The following is a 22,141-nucleotide window of genomic DNA, read 5'->3' as shown; positions in this document are numbered from 1 at the left end:
CTTGCTTAGGACCGAGATTCATTCCCCAGCAAAGAAAAAAAATTTTTGAGAAATATTTACCACTAAGTGCAGTTTATGCCAGAATGATGGCAGAAAACACTGATCAGCAAACGAACCAAAAGCAAAGACCTTGATCTTATAATGAAGATACTTAAGTAAAAACACTCATATTTTAAATTGGCATAGAATATTTTTAGGTTGTATATATCTTTACATAATCCCTTTTTAACTAAGATGTTATGTGTACACATGGATTTGAACCCAGGGCCTCATGCATGCTCAACACATGTTCTACCACCAAGCTACTCCAGCCCCTTAACTGACACTTTAAAACTAACTGACCTACCAACTAACCTACCTTCCTTAATAATGTCAGATAATAGAGTTTCTTTATTCTTTATAAAAGATTAATCTTTATGGCTCTTTCATTACACCTTTATCTATATTTCACATACCAAAAAATCAACCCTATCAAAGTATATACTTCATAAAGGTGTACAACATCACCACCACTACTTAATTCCATAATATTTTTATCCCCCCCAAAAGAGACCCTGTATACATTAGCAGTCACTCCCATATCCTCCTCCCCTAAGCCCTGGCAATCACTTATCAACTTTCTGACTCTATGGATTCGCCTAAAATATCTACCTTTTAGCTGTTATCAATAATGCTGTGTAAACATTTGTGTATAAGTTTTTGTCTAGACATATCTTTTCAGTTCTTCTAGGTAAATCCTTAGGAGTAGAATACAGGGTCAGATGGTAATTCTGCTTAACTTTTTGAGGAACTTCCAAACTGTTTTTCATAGCAGCTATACCTTTTTATATTCCTACCACAATGTACAAGAGTTCCAGTTTCTCAAAATTCTGGCCAGATGCTGTGATTTAAAACTATCTCCCAGTGGCCCATGTGTTAAAGACTTGATCATCAGCCTGTGGTGGAACCTTTAATAGGGCTGGGTAGAAGAAAGTTAGGTCTTACGGATGTGTCGTTGAAGGGGATCTTGGGAACCTAGGGATTCCCCTCTCCCTTTCTCTCAAATTCTCTCAAGTTCAACACACACACACACACACACACACACACCACACACCCCACTTCCTGGTCTCCATAAGGTTGGCTGTGTAGTTCCATAACACCCTGCCATGGTATTCTATTTATTTATTTCTTTGTTGGTTCTTTTTAGTTGTACATGACAGTATAATGCAATTTGACATAATTACACAAGCATGGAATATATCTTATTCTAGTTAGAATCCATTCTTGTGGAATTCACTATGATGTTTTCATATATGTACATAAGAAAATTATGTCAGATTCCTTTTCTTGTCTCCCCTCCCTTTCCTCTATTCCCCATTATCTAATCTACTAAACTTCTCCCCCTGCCCCACCCCCACTTAAGTGGGTTAGCCTTCACATATCAGAGAAAACATTCAACCTTTGGCATTATGGGACTCGCTTATTCATTTAGCATGACACAGGCCCAGAAGCAATGGAACCAATTGACCATGAACTGAAACATCTGAAACCATGAGCCAAAATTAACCTTTTTTCTTTCTTTTTTTTTTTTTCCATATTTATTTGTTATTTGTAGATGGACACAATACCTTTATTTTTTTATTTTTATGTGGTACTTAGGATCCAAACCAGGGCCTTGCATGTGCTAGGCAAGCACTCTACCACTGAGCCACAACCCCAGCCCAAACCTTTTTTCTTTTTAAGTGTTTTATCTTAGATATTTTGTCACAGATACAGCTGCTTTATTTCATTTTATTTTATTGTAGCTATCCTGGTTGGTGTGAAGTGATCTTTCGTGGTTTTGATTTGTATTTCCCTAATGACTATTGGTATTGAACATTTTTTTATGTGCTCCTTGGTCATTTGTATATCTTCTTTGAAGAAATATCTACTCAAATTCATGGCCAATTTTTATTGGGATTTTCTTTTATTGTTGATTTATGAATTCTTTATATAATTCTGGATACAGATCCCTTATTGGATATGTGATTTGCAAATGTTTTATCATTCTGTGTGTGTGTGTGTGTTTCTTGAAGCACAAAAGGTTTACATTTGCTGAAGTCCAATTTTATCTTCTTTTGTTGGTGCTCTTAGTGTCACATCTAAGAAATCATTGCCTAATATAAGTTCTCAGAGATTTACTCCTATGTTTTCTTCTAAGAGTTTTCAGATAGCTCATAGATTACATTGATTATTTTAATCTACAACTTGGAATGAATGGAATTTAGTATTAACATTATTTACTTTCTTACTTCCTCCTCCTATTATCTAGGAAACAAAGGGCACTTTCATTCTAAGTTCATTCACAAATATGAGACTGGTTACTGCCCCATGAGGGGTGAGCAAGAGAGCTATGAGGATATTCCTGGGAGCCCACTTTGAAGTAGGAGTGGTGATAGAAACAAGCCCTAGCCATTAGCTTCATGTGGAGCTGGAAGAACAAAATTTCAGCCATTCCTTAAGAGGAAGTGTGGGAGACACACAAAAGTACTGCCAATTTGCAAGTCCAGGCACTGAATGGATCTATCTATTCCAGGTTCTAAAGTGTGTTTCCCAGAGTTCAAGTGGATATGGTTTTCATATGCTTCTACAGTGAGTAAATACACATTTCATAGTCCAGTGAAATAATACCTGTTATTTTATAAATGTTGACACTAATAGGTGGCAGTGAAATAATGACTGTATTATAAGTTTGCATGAGTTTCTTTCTAAAAATTTATCTTGGAATTCATCAATATGCTGTGATAAATATCTGTTACCCATTTTGAACTTAATAGACTACATGGAAATATTTAAGAATACTTTTGAGTCATCTCAAAGTATTAACTATCAAATTTATTTAGGCAATAACCTCTGTGGCTATTTCATGAGTTTGATCACCATACTCATTAGGTATTAGATCTTCAAAGAACAGCATTGTTAATTATATTTTTAATGATATAGGAATAAGCTATGATTCATTTTAGCTACTACTGATACCTGCTATTAGGCAAGGAGATGCAACTAGGAAGTAAAATTTCTAGTTGACTATTGCAATTATAAACAGATTGATGGAGCAAAGCTATTTTCATATAGGCCCATATTAATCAAAATTGTATTGAATAAGGGCTGGTGATATAGCTCAGTTGGTAGAGTGCCTGCCTTGCATGCACAAGCCCTGAGTTCAATCCCCAGCACCGCCAAAAAAAAAAAAAAAAAAAAAAATTCTATTGAGTAAGAAATTCTATATTTAGGTGGGTTCAAAAGCACATAGTACCTGATAGTTCTTCTTTTTAAAAAAAAAAAAAAAAAACAAGCACTCTACTGACTAAGCTATATTCTCAGCCCTGATCTGTAATCTCTCTTTTTTTTTTAATATTTTATTTACATTTTAGTTTTCAGCAGACACAACATCTTTGTTTGTATGTGGTGCTGAGGATCGAACCCGGGGCGCACCCATGCCAGGGGAGTGCGCTACCGCTTGAGCCACATCCCCAGCCCCCTGATAGTCCTTCTAATAAAAAATGTTATATGGGGTATGGTGTTACAATTAGTGTGTTTTTAATACCTAGGGCTATGCTCATTGGGTTTTTTTTTTTTTTTTAACCTATTGATGTTTCAAGGAGAATCAATAGATTTATTTGGAGAAAGAGGAATTGACAGAGTTATTTTTAACAAAATTGCCCAGACTCATGAAGGAGTATGAATGAACAACTCTGCAGAATAAGGAAACATCCTTAAATGCAGCAGATATCTAAGGTATTAGAAGCAGGTAGAAATGCCTCGTTTGGGATTGGACTGAATCAGGATACAACTGAGAACTAGAAACTTGGGAATCACAGTTCAGTAATGCTCGTTGACCGATGATCCATATCACAAAGGAAAGAACTTAGTTTGAAATGGTTTCCTGACAATATCTTTCCTTAGGTTAAGTCTATTTCAAGAAAGGGATCTGGATCCCTTCGAAGACCAACAGAAATTATTGTAAACCACCATGTCTCAATGCCATTTAGATATGCTGTAGTAGGGTAACTTACAGTTCTATTGCAGTTATTAAATTCAAAATAATCAAAAGTGAAAAGTAAATCTCCTTCTCATCCTTTTCCTGGGTCTGTTTCTGGGTTCTCTCTGATCTTTATCTTTTACATTTAGAGCAACAATCCAGCTGGAATTGATTGATTTTTATTGGTGGTGTGAGATGGGGTCTAACTCTCCCTCCTTTCACACACACACACACACACAAACAAACAATTAATCTAGTACTACAAGTGCCACATTTACAGTAATACTTTTGCCATATATTATGTGTCTACATGTGGTGTCTCTGTTCTGATCTATTGACCTATTAGTATCTTCATCAGTATCATACTGTCTCAATTACTATAGACTTGTATAGACTTGTATTGCCGCAGTCTGTCTGGGCACAAAATAACCGAGCCACCACACAAGCCTTGTAGATTCAAACAGCAACTCTTTATTCCCGAACTCTCACCGAAACTCTACACGCACGTTCTGGGAAAAATACACTCCCTCCACCAATTCTCTCAGAACCCCGCGAGAACTCCAGGGGAACTCAAGGAGCGGGCGCCTGAGGCAGCAGGATACGCCCTATTCCCAGCAGGATCCACCCTAAACCTGGAGCCACCCTAATCCAGCAGGATCCACCCTAAACCTGGAGCCACCCTAATCCCTGAGCAGGGTCACCTTTCTGAACAATTTCAACCCAAAAATGCCATGCGTCATTTCCAACTTGGCTATGGCTCTCAGCATTGTATCATGTCTTAATATCTAGTAGAGTATGTATGCCACATTATTGTTTCTCAGGAGTCTCATGTCTAGTCTTGACCCTGCCATGAACATTTTAGAATCTGTTGCCAATTCCACAAAAATAAACTCATTGCAATTTTGACAAGGATTGCATTGACTCTGTTGACAGGTTTAGGAAGAAATAACATCTTTACTGTTTTAAGTCTTCCCATACATTAATATATTTTATTCTTTATTCAGGTGATTTTCAATCTCTTAAAATATTTCTAGATTTTAAGATGTATGGAGACATCATGCATCTTCCTTTAGATTTACTGCTAGGTATTTGATATGTTTTGATGCTATTATAAGAGGAATATTTTTTAAATTTTATTTTTAAATAATTTGATGCCTAACTAGAAATGCAAGTTAATTCAATTTTATTACTTCATCTGTCCTTAATTCTGATATTTCTTTTTCTTACATTTATTGTATTATCTTGTAAGGGTAAAAGAAATTGAAGTTAAAGCGTAAAAGTTAAAGGGTAAAAGACCGGGTGTTGTAAAAGTTTCTAAGCTGCAAGGTCTGAGTTAGCTGTTAAGACAATGCTTAGAACCGCCCAGTAAACATTTCCCCTGATTGTCTGGTTGTTTAATAACTGAAGGGGTCTGTGTGGTTGCACGCAGGCATTGCAGGGCCTCGACCAATCAGTTTAAATGTAACCCCCTCCTTAGGAATGACCTATCACTCCAGCCTGACCTGTTCCCGCCAATGAATGAACTAATCAGGTTTAGGAGTTGTTGTTCAATTTTCCCGCGCCTAATGATGATTTGTTCTGATGTATACAAAGCCCTCCGCCCTCCCCAAAAAGTGTACTTAAGCAGTGCTCAGCCCCTGCTCGGGGCTCTGGGCTGCTTTCCCTTCTTGAGTGGGCACGGAGCCCCAGCATGCTGGTTCAATAAATCCCCCCTTCTGCCAATTGCATGAGTGGTCACTTGGTGGTCTCTTTCTCCGACGTTTCGCGGGACCCTTACAATCTGTGACCTCAAGTATGTTCCAAATTTCAGAGCAAACAATTTCAACATTTCACCATTAAGTACCATGTTTCATGCATTTTAAAAAGATACTCTTAACAAATTAGTTTCTACCCCTAGTTTGATAAGAATTCTTCTTATACTATAAGTAGACTTTTCTGAACCTTTACATCTAAGATAATGATGATTTTTTCCCTTTCTTCTGCCAATATGATGAATTACCTTGGTTGATTGTTTGTGTGTGTGTGTGTGTGAAAATAATCATAAGATAAGCTCAATTTGATTGTCATGTATCCTTTTATATTTTGTTGGTTGCTTGCTGTTATTTTGCTTGATAACCTAAACTTCTATGCAAGATTTATTAATTTGCAGCATTAAGTGTTTTTCACAACAACTAAAAAATAGAATGGATAAATTGCAAAATTATATTAGTAAAATTATCGGAGTTGTGGCACAAAGAACAGGTGAACCAAATTCTAGAGAAATCTTCTAGAACCAAAATTCTAGAAGAAGTCTTCCTAAGTAAGCTAATGGTTGTCTTTGTTTTCTTCCCCAATGGACTTGACACAGGCAGAGAGACACTAATGGAAGAAAAAGAAGCCCTCAGGATTTTTGACAGTCAAGAAGGGCTGATATGACCTATTAGAAACTGGAAGAGTCCAAGTTTTTTTTTCCCTCTTGCTGACTTTAAGGATAATCTGTGAGACTATGAGGCCAGAAAAGCAGATTGAAATCCCTCATTGTCTTGTAGCACTTAAAGGGGAAAAGATCTTATTAAGGGGAAGGAGTCTATCACTAATTACAACTAGTTGCTTCCTCGGGTGTATGTACATAAGTGTATTAGTTTACTAGGGATGTCATAACAAAGTACCACACACTGGGTAGTTTAGAAAACAATTCTAGAAGCTAGAAATCCAAGATCAAGGCATCAGTTGGATTGTTTTTTTCTGAGGTTTCTATCCTGTCTTATAGATCAAGATCTTCATATCTCTTCATATGGTCTTCCTTCTGTATCTGTGCCCTAATCCAGCATGTTGGATTACAGCCCACCATAATGAACCCATTTTAATTTAATTACCTCTTTAAAGAACTTATCTTGAAATCATATCATACTATGAGGTAATTGGGGGTTGAGCTCAATCATGAATTTGGTAGGGGGAAGGCACAATTCAGCCCATAACAACAGAAGCCAAAGAGTTAAGCTCAAAACTCTTAAGGACAAAACTTTAGGTTTTTAAAAACAAGCTCAATCTGAGCACAGTGACACACACCTGTAATCCTAGCAGCTTGGGAGGTTGAGGCAGGAGAATCATGAGTTCAAAGCCATCCTCAGCAATTTAGCAATGCCCTAGCAACTCAGCAAGACCCTGCTTCTCAATAAAATATATATATATATATATATATATATATATATATATATATATATATATATATATATAAAAAGCTGGGGATGTGGCTCAGTGATTATGTGTCCCAGGTTCAATCCCCTGTACCAAAAAATAAAAAATAAAAACAAGCTCTCAAAAGCCCTGACCCACTTCAGTTACTGATTAAATTGGGGTGATCTGTCTTTTAGTCTATCTGCCTAACAGGAAAATGAGAACCCTCAGTAATGGGAGATGTCAATTGGAACCTTCTTTTACATACAAGATCTGTCTTTGCATGCTTGCTCTGACATGCTCAGGCATCTCCAAGTGTTTTGTGTGTATTCACAATTAACCCTTGCAAAATCCCATCTGAGTTTTATGAGGAGATAATGCATTGCATTTTGTAATATCTTAGTCTTTCATAGTTTTGCAAAGCTCTCTATTTACATATATATTGCCCAAGGTTATTTTAAAGTAAAGTAACCACCCTAAGATTTACATTTGGCTATTTTATCATCATGGTCATTGATCTTTCTACTGTATTTGACTAGTTCCTGACTTACTGCAAATTATAGCATGTTGAAACTCAACTGTCCCTTAGCTCCTTCGCCTCAGAAACTGTGATTCACCAAATTGGCTTTGTCAAACCCTAAAAAGATTTTTAATTGCAGATTTAATTTGTTTAGGAGTTTTTTAATTGATTTGTTTTTCTCTTTCTTCTTGTAACAATTTTGGAGAATAGAGTCCTGTTAGAAATCTGCCCCTTTCATCTAAAATTTCAAAGTTATAACAGTAAAGTTATTTATAATATCCTTTTTATGATTTCTAACTGTCTAAAGTATTTGTAATAAAGATTAGTAAATACTAGACATCTGAAAATTCTGTTTACCACTGGTGAAGGTTAATAATCTGAAGTATCTTCAAGTATCTTCTTTCTTCCTGATGAGTCTTATCAGAGTTTATTATTTTCATTAGCTTTTCTTTTTTATAAAAAAATTGTATTTTGGTTGTGTTAATTTTCCCATTATGTGTGTGTTTTTATTGTGTGGACTTTTTGTTTTTATCGTTATCTTTACTTTTTTTGGGTTCCTTTTCTGCTCTTTTTCTAATTTCGTGTGTGTGGGGGGGGGAAGATTGAGTTTATTTTTGCCTGTGTGTGTGTGTGTGAGTTGCTAGGACTCAACTTGGGACCTCACACATACTAGGCTAATGCTCTACCACTAAGCCACATCACCACCCCTCTCTAATTTCTTGAGAGGTATATCTAAATATCTAATTATGCTTAATCATTTTTCTCTGAACAATGGCACATTTAGAAATATGTTTCTTATAAATTTATTGATCTTCTACTCTTTTTATATTTATTTTTAGCTCACTCCCATTATAGATAGAGAATATTTTCTATGCCTTTTCATTTCTTTGATATTTGTTGAAATGTGCTTTGTGGTCCAGCATTTAGTCAAATTTGCTACATACTTGAAAAGTTTTACTTTTCCCTCAGTTCTTCTGTTCATGCCTAAAAGCCCTTTGTGGTTTATATCTTGACAAATAACTACATAATGCCATTCCCCAGGTCCAGAAATAGAATTCTATCAGTACCCTAGAAACCACATAGATATGTATGCCTATGTCATCACAGTCCTATTCTTTCCCCATGATACAATCATTGCCTGACTTCTGATACAGTAATTTCTTGCTTCTCTTTATAAATTTACTGTGAATGCATCTCTAAGCAAGAGTTTATTTTTGCCTGTATGTATGTATGTGTGTGTGTGGGTGTGTGTGTGTGTGTGTGTGATTGAACTTGGGGAAAATTAGCTATTGTGAATTGTGCTGCTATAAACATTGATGTGACTTCATTACTGTAGTATGCTGATTTTAACTCCTTTGGATACATACTGAGAGCAGGAGTAATGGTGGTTTCATTCCTAATTTTTTGAGGAATCTCCATACTGTTTTCCAGAGTGGTTGAACCAATTTGCAGTCCCACCAACAAGGTATGAGTGTATGAGTGTACCCTTTTCCCCACATTCTTGCCAACATTTTTGTTACTTCTATACTTGATAATTGCCATTCTGGTTGACATGAGATGCAATATCAGTATAGTTTTAATTTACATTGATCTAATTGCTAGCGATGTTGAACATTTTTTCATGTATTTGTTTACCATTCACTGTTCATATTTCTTCTTTTGAGAAGTGTCTGTTTAGGTTCTTTGCTTTTGGGGGGGGTGGGTATTAAGGTTTTTGATTTCTTTGTATATCCTGGTAATTAACACATTATTTTAGGTGCAGGTGGCACAGATTTTCTCCCTTCTCTATTCACATTCTTGTTTGTTTCCTTTGCTGTGAAGAAGCTTTTTAAGTGATACCAGCTCATTTATTGATTTTTTATTTTACTTCTTGCTCTTTAGGAGTCTAGTTGAGAAAGTCAGTTCCTAAGCCAACATGATGGGACTACATTTCCTTCTAGTAGATGCAAGGTTTCTGGTCTAATACCTAAGTCCTTGATCCACTTTTAGTTGAGTTTTGTGCAGGGTGAGATATAGGAGTTCAATTTCAATCTACTACATATGGATTTCTAGTTTTTCCAACACCACTTGTTGAAGAGGCTATCTTTTCTCCAATGTATGTTTTTGGTGCCTTTGTCTAGTATAATATAACTATTTATGTGCATTTGTCTCTGTGTCTTCTATCTATTCCATTGCTCTTCATGCCTGTTTTGGTGCTAATTCCATGCTGGTTTTGTTACTATAGTTCTGTGTATAATTAAGGTGTTGTATTCTGATTCCTCCTGCTTTACTTTTCTCACTAAGGATTGCTTTACCCAATCTGGGCCTCTTATTTTTCCAAATGAATTTTGTGAATGCTTTTTCTATTTTTATGAAGAATAATGAGAATTTTAAGAGGAATTGCATTAAATCTGTATAGTTCTTTTGGTAGTATGGCCATTTTGATAATATTAATTCTGCCTATCTGAGAACATGGGAGATCTTTCCATCTTCTGAGGTCTTCTTCTATTTCTTTCCTTAGTGTTCTGTAGTTTTCATTGTTAGATTGATTCCCAAGTCGTTTTGTTTTGTTATTTTTTAGACTATTGTGAATGGGATAGTTTTCTTAATTTCTCTTTCAGTTGACTCATCACTGGTGTATAGGAACACAATTGATTTATGAATGTCAATTTTTGTATTCTGCTATTTTGTGGAATGTATTTATGAGTTCTAGAAGTTTTCTGGTGGAATTTTTTTTTTTTTTTTGGTCTTCTAAATTAGGCTCATGTAATTGGCAAACAGAGATAGTTTGAGTTCTTCTTTTCCTGTTTGTATCTCTTTAATTTCTTTCTTTTGCCTAAATGCTCTGGCTAGAGTTTCAAGGACTATGTTGAACAGAAATGGTGACAGAGAGCATCCCTATCTTGTTCCAGTTTTTAGAAGGAATTCTTTCAGATTTTTCTCCTTTTAGAATGACATTGGCCTTGTTTTTTTGTATGTAGATTTTGCAATGTTGAGGTTTATTCCTATTATCCCTAGTTTTTCTAGAGTTTTAAACATGAATGGATGCTATATTTTGTCAAATGCTTTTTTTGCATCTATTAAGATAATCATGTGAGGGGCTGGGGTTGTGTCTCAGTGATAGAGCACTCGCCTAACGTGTGAGGCACTGGGTTCGATTCTCAGCACCACATAAAAATAAGATAAAGGTATTGTGTGTATCTACAACTAAAAAATAAAAATATTTTTAAAAAGAGAATCATGTGATTCTTGTCTTAAAGTCTATTTATAGGGTGAATTACATTTATTGATTTCTGTGTGTTGACTAACCTTGCATCCCTGGGATGAAACTCACATAATCATGGTGCACTATCTTTTTAATATTTTTTTGTATGCGATTTGCCAGGGTTTTATTAAGAATAATTGTTTCTATGTTCATCAGGGATATTGGTCTGAAGTTTTCTTTTCTTGATGTGTCTTTGTCTTGTTTAGATATCAGGGTGATACTAGATTCACAGAATGAGTTTGAAAGGGTTCTCTCCTTTTATATTTCATGGAATAATTTGAGGAAGGTTGATATAAGTTCTTCTTTAAATGTCTGGAAGAACTCAGCTGAGAATACATCTAGTCCTGGGCTTTTCTTTGTTGGTAGGCTTTTGATGGTGTCTTCAATTTTATTACTTGAAATGGATTTGTTTAAATTTTCTATATTTTCTTGGTTTAATTTGGGTAGATCATATGTCTCTAGAAATTTGTCAATATCTTCATGATTTTCTACCTTATTCAAGTATAAATTTTCAAAATCATTTCTGAATATCCTCTATATTTCAGTAGTGTCTATGGTGATATTTACTTTTTCATCACAAATTTTACTAATTTAAGTTTTTCCTTCTTCCTCTTGATTAGCTTGACTAAGTGTTTATCAATTTTATTTATTTTCTCAAAGAATCAACTTTTGGGGGGGTACTGGGGATTGAACTCAGGGACACTCTACCACTAAGCCACATCCCCAGCCCTATTTTATATTTTATTTAGAGATAGAGTCTCATTGGGTTGCTTAGCACCTCACTTTTACTGATGCTGGCTTTGAACTCGGGATTCTCCTGCCTCAGCCTCCTGAGCCGCTGGGATTATAGGCATACACTACTGTGCCCAGCCCAACTTTTTTGTTTCATTAACTTTTGTAAATATTTTATTTCAATTTCATTGAACTCAGCTCTGATTTTAATAATTTCCTTTCCTGTACTGATTTTGGTGTTGATTTTTTCCTAGGGCTTTGACATATAATGTTAAATTATTTATTTGGTGTCTATTTTAATGAATGAGCTCAAAGCTATGAATTTTAGAACCTCCTTCATTGTGTCCCAGATACTTTGATAAGTTGTATCACTGTTCTCATTTACCCCTAAGTCTTTTTTTTTTTTTTTGCTTCACCTCTGATTTCTCCTACTACATATTATTTAGTCTCCAGGTGTTAGAGTAGTTTCTACCCTTTATCTTATTGATTTCTAATCTCATTCCATTATGATCTGATAGAATGAAAGGTTTTATCTTTCTCTTTTTGTATTTACGAAGAGTTGCTTTGTGGCCTAAGATAGAATGCAAGGTATTATCTTTCCCTCTCTTTTTGTATTTGCTAAGAGTTGCTTTGTGGCCTTATTTTAGAGAAGGATCTGTGTGCTACTGAGAATAAAGTGTATTCAGTCATTGATGGATGAAATATTCTACATATGTCTGTTAAGTCTAAATTATTAATTGTATTTATTAATTCTAAAGCTTCTTTGCTTAGTTTTTGTTTGGAAGCTCCTATCTAGTGATGAGAAAGGCATGTTGAAGTTACCTAGTATTTTTGTGTTGTCTATTTGATTCTTGAAATTGAGAAGTGTTGATTGATATACATAGATGCTCCACTGTTTGGGGCATAAATATTTATGATTATTATGTCTTCTTGATGTATAATTCCCTTAAGCGGTATAAAATGACCTTCTTGGTCCCTTCAGATTAACTTTGGGTTGAAGTTCAATTTATCTGAGATGAGGATAGAAGCACCTGTTTGTTTACAAGATCCCTGTAAATGATATGTTTTTTTCCCATCATTTTACCTTCAATCTGTGGATGTCTTTGCCTAAAAGGTGAGTTTCTTAACAGCATATTGAGTCTTATTTCTTATCCAGTCGCCAGTCTATGTCTTTTTTTTTTAAGAGAGAGAGAGAAAGAGAGAGAGAGAGAGAGAGAGAGAGAGAGAGAATATCTTTAATATTTATTTTTAAATTTTTGGTGGAAACAACATCTTTATTTTATCTATTTATTTATTTATTTAAGAGAGAGAGAGATAATTTTTTAATATTTATTTTTCAGTTTTCGGTGGAAACAACATCTTTATTTTTATGTGATGCTGAGGATCAAACCCAGCGCCCTGCGCATGCCAGGCGAGCGTGCTACCGCTTGAGCCACATCCCGAGCTCAGTCTATGTCTTTTAAAAAAATTTTTTTAGTTGTATATAGACACAATACCTTTTATTTTATGTATTTATTTTTACATGGTGCTGAGGATGGAACCTAGTGCCTCACACATGCTAGGCAAGCACTCTATTACTGAGCCGCAACCCCAGCCCCAGACTATGTCTTTTGATTAATGCATTAGGCCATTTACATTCAGTGTTATTATTGAGATAGGATTTTTATTCCTTGATATTTTGATTTTTATGGGGTTTAATTTGAATTAGTTTCTCCTTTGACTATTATTGACTATTAGTATAGATCCTCCCTTTGCTGGTTTTCACTTTTATTTTTCTTTTATTCTTCATAAAATATTTTATCGAGGGGATGGGACTGTGGCTAAGTGGTAGAATGCTCGCCTAGCATGTGCAAGGCCCTGGGTTCAATCCTCAGCACCACATATAAATAAATAAATAAAATAAAGGAATTATGTCAACTACAACTAAAAAATTCTTTTAAAATATATTTTATTGAGTATGTTTTGTAGTTCAGGCTTTCTAATTGTGAATTCTTTTAACTTTTGTTTATTGTGGAAGGTTTATCATTCATCTTCATTTCTGAAGCTTAGTTTTGCTGGGCATAGTATTCTTGGTTGGGATCCATTTTGTTTTAAAGCTTGGTATATATTATTCCAAGACCTCCTAGCTTTTAGGATGTGGGTTGAGAAATCCAGATTGGTTTACCTCTAACTGTTGTTTTTCTCTAGCAGCTTTTAAAATTCTATATTCAATGTGTTAGGCATTTTTATAATAATGTGCCTTAGTGTAGATCTGTTGTAATTTTGTATATTTGGAGTCCTGTATACCTCTTGTATTTGGTTTTGCATTCTATTCTTAAGATTTTGGATTTTCTGATATTATTTCATTGAAATGGTTGTGCATTCATTTATTTTGTATTTTAGAGCCTTTATGAATTTTAAATCTACCTTTATTAATTTTAAATTTGGCATTTTCATGTTATCCCATATTTCTTGGAAATTGTGTTGATGATCTTTTAACATCTTTTCTCCTTGGCCAACTTTATTTTCAAAATTATGTTTTGTCTTCACTGCCCGAAATTATATCTTCCAAGTGGTCTAGTCTGTTGGTGATGCTTTACATTGAATATTTTTTGGTTTATTGATTCCTTCATTTTGAGGATTTCTATTTGATTCTTTTTCAGAATATCTCTCTTTTGAAGTGATCTTTCACTTCCTATATTTTCTCTTTGATTTCACTCTTTACATTGTCTTTTACCTCACAGATCAGTTTAACTATGAACATTCTAAATTCCTTCTTGACATTTCCTCTACTGTAGTGTCAATGGCTTCTGTTATTGGGATATTTTGGCTTATATGGGATGGTTTGTTCTCTTATTTCTTCATATTGTTTGTGTGTCTACCCATTTATCAATATATGTCTTTTGATTGGTAAGTTTCTACCTCTATCTGAAGGTAGCAGAGTTCTACCCTATGACCTTATGGTGTCCCTGAAGGTTTCTAGTACCTCACAGTTTCATGGGAGACAAATAATAACAACAATCAATGCAAACAATATACAGCATTAAACTAAATATTTAATTCCTACTATGACATCTACAATGTTAATTGGTACAATATACAGAAATGGTATGATACACAATTGCCAACAGTAAAAACAGTAAATTTGTCAAAGTGTTTGCAGTTTCAAAAGGTGAACATGGAGAATGCAGAAGAGATGTAGGATGTGATGATTATGAGGTAGGAGGAGAGAAAATAGGAGTAAAAAAAATAAAGGAAAAATGAAAGAGAAAACAATAGAATTTTTGCTATTAGCAAAAGAAAAGAGAGAAAGAAAATCAAAGAAACAGAAAAGTTTTTTTACAAACAAAAACAAAATATACTAACCCCAAACACTATTTCTTAAAAAACAGTCATGAAAAATAACTACCTTCAAAAACTACAAGAAATGAGCAAAGAGAGACAGTTATGTATATGTGTAATTGTCCACTAACCATTCAGCACAAAATCAAGAGAGGGAGGGAGGGAGGGAAGGAGGGAGGGACGGAGAGAGAAGGAAAAGATAAAATAATTTTTTAAAAATCTTCTTTTTTTTTTTTTTTTAGTTGTAGATGGACACAATACCTTTATTTTGTTTATTTTTTTATGGTGCTGAGGATTGAACCCAGTGCCTCACACATGCCAGGCAAGTGCTCTACGACTGAGCCACAACCCAGCCCCTTTAAAAATGTTCTTAATAAAAAACAAAAGAATTGTTTGCATTGCCTTGGTCTAAAATTGTCAATGAGAATATATGTTCATTGTCTTTTCCCAAATGTCTCTTTTTTTATTAGTTGTTCAAAACATTACAAGCCTCTTGACATATCATATTTCATACATTTGATTCAAGTGGGTTATGAACTCCCATTTTTACCCCGTATACAGATTGCAGAATCACATCGGTTACACATCCACGTTTTTACATACTGCCATACTAGTGTCTGTTGTATCTGCTGCCTTTCCTATCCTCTACTATCCCCCTCTTTTTGTTTTTTCTTGAAGTGTGTACTGTGCACAAAAGAGCAGGGGCCACAGGATGTCAAATTGCTCATCAAGTTGCCAGCTGGAGTTCAAAAATTCACACTTCCCTTCTCAGCAATATGATGTGAAGCAGGTTGGAGAGTGTTGTCTGCCTCACTCTCATGGTGGAATCGCTGTAGAGTTCTGTTGCCGCAGTCTGGCTGGGCACAAATAACCGAGCCGCCACAAAGCCTTGTAGGTTCAAACAGCAACTCTTTATTCCCCAACGCACTGCACACACACTCCTGGGGAACACACTCCTTCCACCGGGCTCCAATCTCCTCGAACCCCCGCGAGAACTGCAGGAAACTCCAAAGTAGCAGGCGCCTGAGGCAGATTCCTGGAGCCGCCCTATTCCAGAGCAGGGTCCATATACAACTCAATCAATCCAGCATCACAGCAATTATATACAGCTTAACTCAAATCATCATCTCAATGGTTCACCTTTCAACCATTCCCTCTGGCAGTATGCCAGGCATCATTCTGACTCGGCTGTGGCTCTCAACATTCTGTGGGAGGAGATCCCATAGGCAGAGCTCCTAAAGGCAGGATTTAGATCTAAGTAGGTCCCAGGTGCTTCCTTGAATGGCAGTTAGTACGAAGATTTTAAATAAATAAGCACACCTCCAAGGCCCCAAAGGTACCGTGCTGGGAGGCTATACCTCAGGAGTCTTGCCTGGGTTCCACTGGTACAGCAGAGGAGCCAACCCTTAGCCCCCTCTGCCAACCATGGATCCTGCCTTTCCCAGATTTCCAGGCTCAGTTTCCAAGCATATAGTCCCTCTTGCCCACCCAATCAAATTCCTAGCCCACCCTAGCTGGTCCTGTGAGTCCAGACACAAAGTGGGGAAAAGGGACACAGGATCTCATGGGTCTCTATGGCTGGACCTGTATTCCCCTGGGTAAAATTCTCTCTGTGCTTCATTTCCTCCTGGTCTCCTAGGCACACTCTGAGTCATGGGGCAGGCATCTGCCAAGTCTGTTTTATGGACCTAGTTTAGATTTCCCTGCTCTGGGCTCCTGGACTTGCTCCCACAGCTGCAGACCACAGTAGCAAGATGGCAAAATGGGTCCTGCCTTGGCTCTCTGCAGACAACTGGGAGATGCTTAGCATCTTTCCTGCAGGAAAATATAGTGTAGCACACCCTCTGGATCAGTTTAGCAACGTCCTTGATCTCTGGTTTCTCTGTACCAAGACACATCATGGTGCCACAATGCAGGTCCTCTTAGTCCCTCTCCTTGCTTTTCCCACAGTGGATCAGCTCCAACAGTCACTGGTGCCAGCAGTAGGCTTTCTTCTTTTATTTATTGTGTCCAAACATCTGAGTCCCTAAGCTGTTCTGAGCCCAGGGTTAAGTCCCTGTTTTACCCACCTCATTGAGAAGCTATTTATCTACTCTTTGGTCTCATGCCACAGAGCACTTAGAAAGTAACTTCCTACTCTGCCATCTTCCATGAGTCCTCCAGCCTTTTTTTTTTTTTTTTTTTTTTACTTTGAGACAGGGTCTTGCTCAGTTGCCAAGGCTGGTGTTACCGCTGTTGACCGGTGACGAGTCCTTGCTTCCCCAATGTTGAAGAATAACACCAGAAAAGCACGCGAGGCAAGGTCAGAGTAGAAATTAGAAGTTTATTAAAGGACAGCAGAAAAGACTTCTCCCAGAGGAAGAAGGGGACCCAAGAGGTGGAATCCGTGGAAATGCGGTTGTCTTCCCTTTTTATAGGTCTTTCAGTGATGAAATGTAGGTGGGAAGGCCAGAGGGGTGGGACACAGGTGGGCCAAAGAAGTAGTCTGAGCAGGAAGGACTTCATTAACACTTCTTTGGGATGGGCTATCTTCAAATCTGCTGGGGCTGTTCATTAACATTCCTTTGGGATGGACTTTGGGCCTAGGGCTTTTCTTGGGACTTCATTAACATTCCATGAGTTGTCCTGCATTTCCTGGAATCATTCTCAGCATGGCCTCCATTTTAGATTTCACTCGGTATTAGACCCGATTTACCTAACTACACTGACTACCTAATTTTAAATCTGGCTTCACTGATCTTGAACTTGCAATTCTACTGCCTCAGCCTCCAGATTCTGGAATTACAGGTGAATGCCACCAAGTGTGGCTTACTTTTGCCTTTTAAAAAATATTATATAATTTTATTATTTATATTGTTTTCATCATTTTTTACTCAACATTATGTATGTACAATTCATTTTATCTTCAATTTATTCCTATTCATTATATTTTAGTTTTTATTATGGTAAAGTTTCCAACTGTATCAAAATTTACTTATCCATTCTATACCTGATGGACATTCTGGTTGTTTGCACTTGGGCCAATTATTAACAATACTTCCTAAATGTTCCTTTACATCATCTAGAGGCACATATGTGCTTTTTTCTTTAGGGTTTATGAAGCTAAGTATATGTTTACCTTTCTTGGATGCCACACTATTTTTCAAAATGATAATACTAATTTGTAATCCCAACAGCAGGGTTTGAGAATTTCTGTTGTTCCATTCACTAAACACTTCATTTTTTTCCAATTTAATAGGGGTATGTCCCAGGTTTGTTTTAATTAGCTCTTATCTGTTACTAAAGGTAGATCTTCTTTTTGCTTATTGGTCATTTGGATATCCCTTTTTGTAAATTGACTGTTAAAGTATCTTACCTGTTATTCTATTTGCTTGTTTGTCCTATCACTTTTGAATATTTATGCTTATTAGGCATTCTTGATTATAAGTAATACAAATATCTTTTCCCATCTTTTACTTTCTTTACTGTGTAATACCTAATAATAATGGAGTATTTTTAGGAACAGAAATAACTTCTTAATTTTAGTGTAGTTGAGTTTATCAGTTCTTTCATTCTATGGTTGTTATTTTGCATTTAAAATTCTTTGTCATTTGAGACCATGAAAATATTCTTCTACATCCTTTTCTAAGAGCATTATAGTTTTTCCTTCCTTAGGCTAGATTTTCAATCTATCTGACACTGATTTTTGTGTTCCTTTACTTCATAATCATTTTATTCATATATTCTCTGCATTTTGTCTGTTGTTTATGCAGATTCTCACTAATAGTGGCTTGCCTTGCCTTCTCACGAACTTCATGGTCTTTGGTTGTAAACTCATTGATTGAAATAAATCTCAGAACATTCTCCTCCAGAGGAGATTTATTTCATCTTCTGTTTATAGGTAAAATATGCCACCATTCAAGGACTACTTCAGTATCTTGGCTCAGTTCATCCTTCCAAATTTTGTGTTGGCCAAAGCCTTAGTATCCTGATAGCAGTACTACTATCTGCATTTTACTCAGAATGATTCTGGTTTTGGATTTTTTTTGTTTGTTTGGAGGTAAAGCACCTTTGGAGAACTCCCTATTTTATCAGAGTCCCACAATGCCTCAAAGAAATGGGTCCTATCCAAGGTCTAATTGTTCCTTAGCAGATGGATGCCTCAGTGCACCTAGTCATCTGTAACATCATATTTGGAAATCCCTAATAAAATATTTTGCTTATTGCTCCAAATCATTACAGAATTTCTTCATTTTTCTGTAGGGTTATATAAATATTCTGTTGTATGGAATTTATTTAACCAGCTCCCCAATGATAGACCTACACATTAAATCCAATTATTTGCTACTATACGCAATGTTGCAATATCATTTCACACCTATGTGTGTATATCTGTATTATAAATTCCTAGAAACAGAATTACTAGATCAAATTGCCCTGTAGAGGTTGTACAAATTTATCATTTTATATTGTTTATAAATACTGAAAAATATATGAAATATTTGCTTCATGCAATTCTCAAAAATATTCTACATTCCCTTCTGAAATATAGATGCAGTGTTAACAATTTCAAAATTTCACTGAGATTTTGGAGTGGGAAAACTTTTATTTATTTATTTTTTTTTTAAAGAGAGAGAGAGAGAGAATTTTTTTAATATTTATTTTTCAATTCTAGGCGGACACAACATCTTTGTTGGTATGTGGTGCTGAGGATCGAACCCGGGCCGCACGCATGCCGGTGGAGCACGCTACCGCTTGAGCCACATCCCCAGCCCATGGAGTGGGAAAACTTTTCAAGTACACATGGAACATTAAGCAAAATTGAACAAATAATGACGTCTAAAGCAAGTTTGTTGCTTCATGAACTGCAAATGTCCCAAATGCTATTCTTTATATATGAGAGAATATCTTATTTTTCTCTCCCTAACAAGAACCAATTTTTACGAAGATTAATTACTATTGTACTTTTAATCTAGTCAATAAATTTGCCAGTCCTTTGCTTTAAAATAATTTAAATAGGCATGCATGCCTGACATTTTATAGTGGAATAGATGGAATGGAATTGCAGGTACAAAACTAAAATTGGCAATGGATTCTACTATTATCTTTGCACTGAAAAGTAATTTATGGTAGAAAATTATTACAGCCTCTTAAGCATTCATAAATTAAATATATCTAAACCTTAAATTATAATCAATAATCATCTACTTAATATATATTAATATTTTATATATATATATATATATATATATATATATATATATATATATATATAATCCATTTCTTACTTTAAAATTACAGTAATAAAGTCTTTTGGAAGTAAATTAGGGGAAAGGATTTTCATGTCTTCTAAGTTTTCTAATTTAGAATGTTTCAGCAACTAATGCAGAATATCTACAAAGTAAAGCAAGTTCATGCCCCTGTTACTTTTATGTCTTTAGGGACCTGATAACAGACATGAATGTGACCAGCAGAATATATTATAGTTTTTCTGTTGGGTATTAAATAAATCCTTCCTGGTATCCGAAGAGCCAGAAGGTGACTAGGCCCTTATTTTAGCATTTTTGACTTAAGTAATCATCCTGATATACCTTAAATGTATATTTATTATCTAAGAGATGGAAATGGTTAGAAGGATTTTCTATGCCGCAGTCCAGCTGCAGCAGAATAATCAGGGGGGGTGACGAATAACTTGCGCAGGTTGATACAGCAGGAGTGGAAGCCGTTTATTGCAGGACAGGAGCAGTATTTATACATTCCACACAGCTTATCTAATTAGCATAAACTAGATACATCAGTCAACCAATAAGGAATCTCCACACTTAATGGCTCGCTTTTGTTACTTCTCAAACCACTCCCTCTGGCATTTTGCCAGGCACCATCCAGACTTGTTTACAAACTTTAACATTCCCCTGGCAAAATGCCAGGTGTTATTTTGACTTGTTTACAGACTCTAACATTTCTAGAAGCTAAGTTTGTTACATCTTGGAACATTACTGAATCTAGACTTGGTCTGAGTAGTCAAAATAATCTGGTAGGCACTATTTCCTATAGTTGCTGATTCTTGGAATTAATCTTCCTACCAAGTTAAGGGGACAGACTTAGCTGATGGCCATGAATGGTTGCCCAGAACAAAATATCCAAAAGTTATGGCCACAAATAACAGAAGACCAAGTCAGAAACAGTAAAATGTAATCCCCATATTATAAAACTGGTCCAGGCTACCACATATAGTTGTTCATATCATGCCCTGTATAACCTTAGATGATGCCATTTGTATAGGTGGTATGTTGAGCCAAGGAATATCCATGGCCTGTAAAAGCTAGAAAAGGCAGAGAAGTGGATTCTTCCTTAGAACAAAAAAAAAAAAAAAAAAAAGATGGGGGCGGGGGTGTGTGAAAGGGGTGGTGGGGGATGCAGCTGGGCATGGTGGCACATACCTGTAATCCCAGTGACTAGGGAGTTTGAGGCAGGAGAATTGCAAATTTGAGGCCAGCTTCAGTAGTTTAGTGAGACCTTGCCTCAAAATAAAAAATAAAAAGGACAAGGCTTGTAGCTAAGTGGTATTGCACACCCCTGGGTTCAATCCCTAGTATCGAAAATAACAAAAACGGAATGCAGCAACCCTGTGACCCCTTGATTTTAGCCCAGTGAGACCAATCAGATTTCTATCCCACAGTGCTGTGTAAGATAATAAATTTGTGTTGCTTAAACTGTTCTGTGCTAATTTGTTGCAGCAGATGTAGAATACTAAGATGGCACTGTAAAATAACAGATGTGATGTCAGAATACCAAGTGGAAATTTCACAGTAAATGATGTAGAACATATTATGTAGCTCTGAAACTGAAAGGAAGACAGAAAAATATTATGAAAGTAGAAGCAGATTATTTTATGAGAAGGTTTTTGGGGGCAGAGCTAGGCAGTAAATTTGTTTTCCCTCCCCACGGGGGAAGGGGAAGAGCATGACTGTCTCTTCACTTCACTAGTTAGAGGGGTTTCATGGCTTTATTTGTGTTCCCTTGAGTTTGGGATCAAAAGGACTGAGTCTTTCTGCTGCTGATGAAAACCCACAGGGCGGGAGAGATGAAGAGTGACCTGCTTGGTTCCAGATGATGCAGAGCTGCTGGCTGCATCAGGAGCATTCTGTCCTCCCAGAGTTTGTCAGATGTGGAGCACGTGTTTTGGCCC

General features: G+C 36.1%; 1 protein-coding gene across 8 annotated transcripts in view; it reads left to right on the top strand.

Annotated features, from left to right (window-relative positions):
• Positions 1-20,164, top strand: part of Dcaf17 (DDB1 and CUL4 associated factor 17) — a 75,038-nt gene extending 54,874 nt beyond the window's left edge. For 6 of the 8 annotated variants that reach the window (XM_071619086.1, XM_071619082.1, XM_071619083.1 and 3 more), the window contains one exon: positions 19,628-20,162. In XM_071619086.1, the coding sequence (XP_071475187.1) occupies positions 19,628-19,711 (84 nt within the window). In that variant the 3' untranslated portion in view covers positions 19,712-20,162. Of the gene's footprint in view, positions 1-2,554; positions 2,590-19,627 lie in introns of those variants that run through there. The other 2 variants (XR_011709107.1, XM_071619087.1) reach the window with 2 other exon arrangements.
• The last annotated feature ends 1,977 nt before the right edge of the window (positions 20,165-22,141 follow it).

Source organism: Marmota flaviventris, chromosome 11 (assembly GCF_047511675.1).
Source record: "Marmota flaviventris isolate mMarFla1 chromosome 11, mMarFla1.hap1, whole genome shotgun sequence".
Lineage (NCBI taxonomy): Eukaryota > Metazoa > Chordata > Mammalia > Rodentia > Sciuridae > Marmota > Marmota flaviventris.
This window is presented reverse-complemented; position numbering and strand designations above follow the sequence as displayed.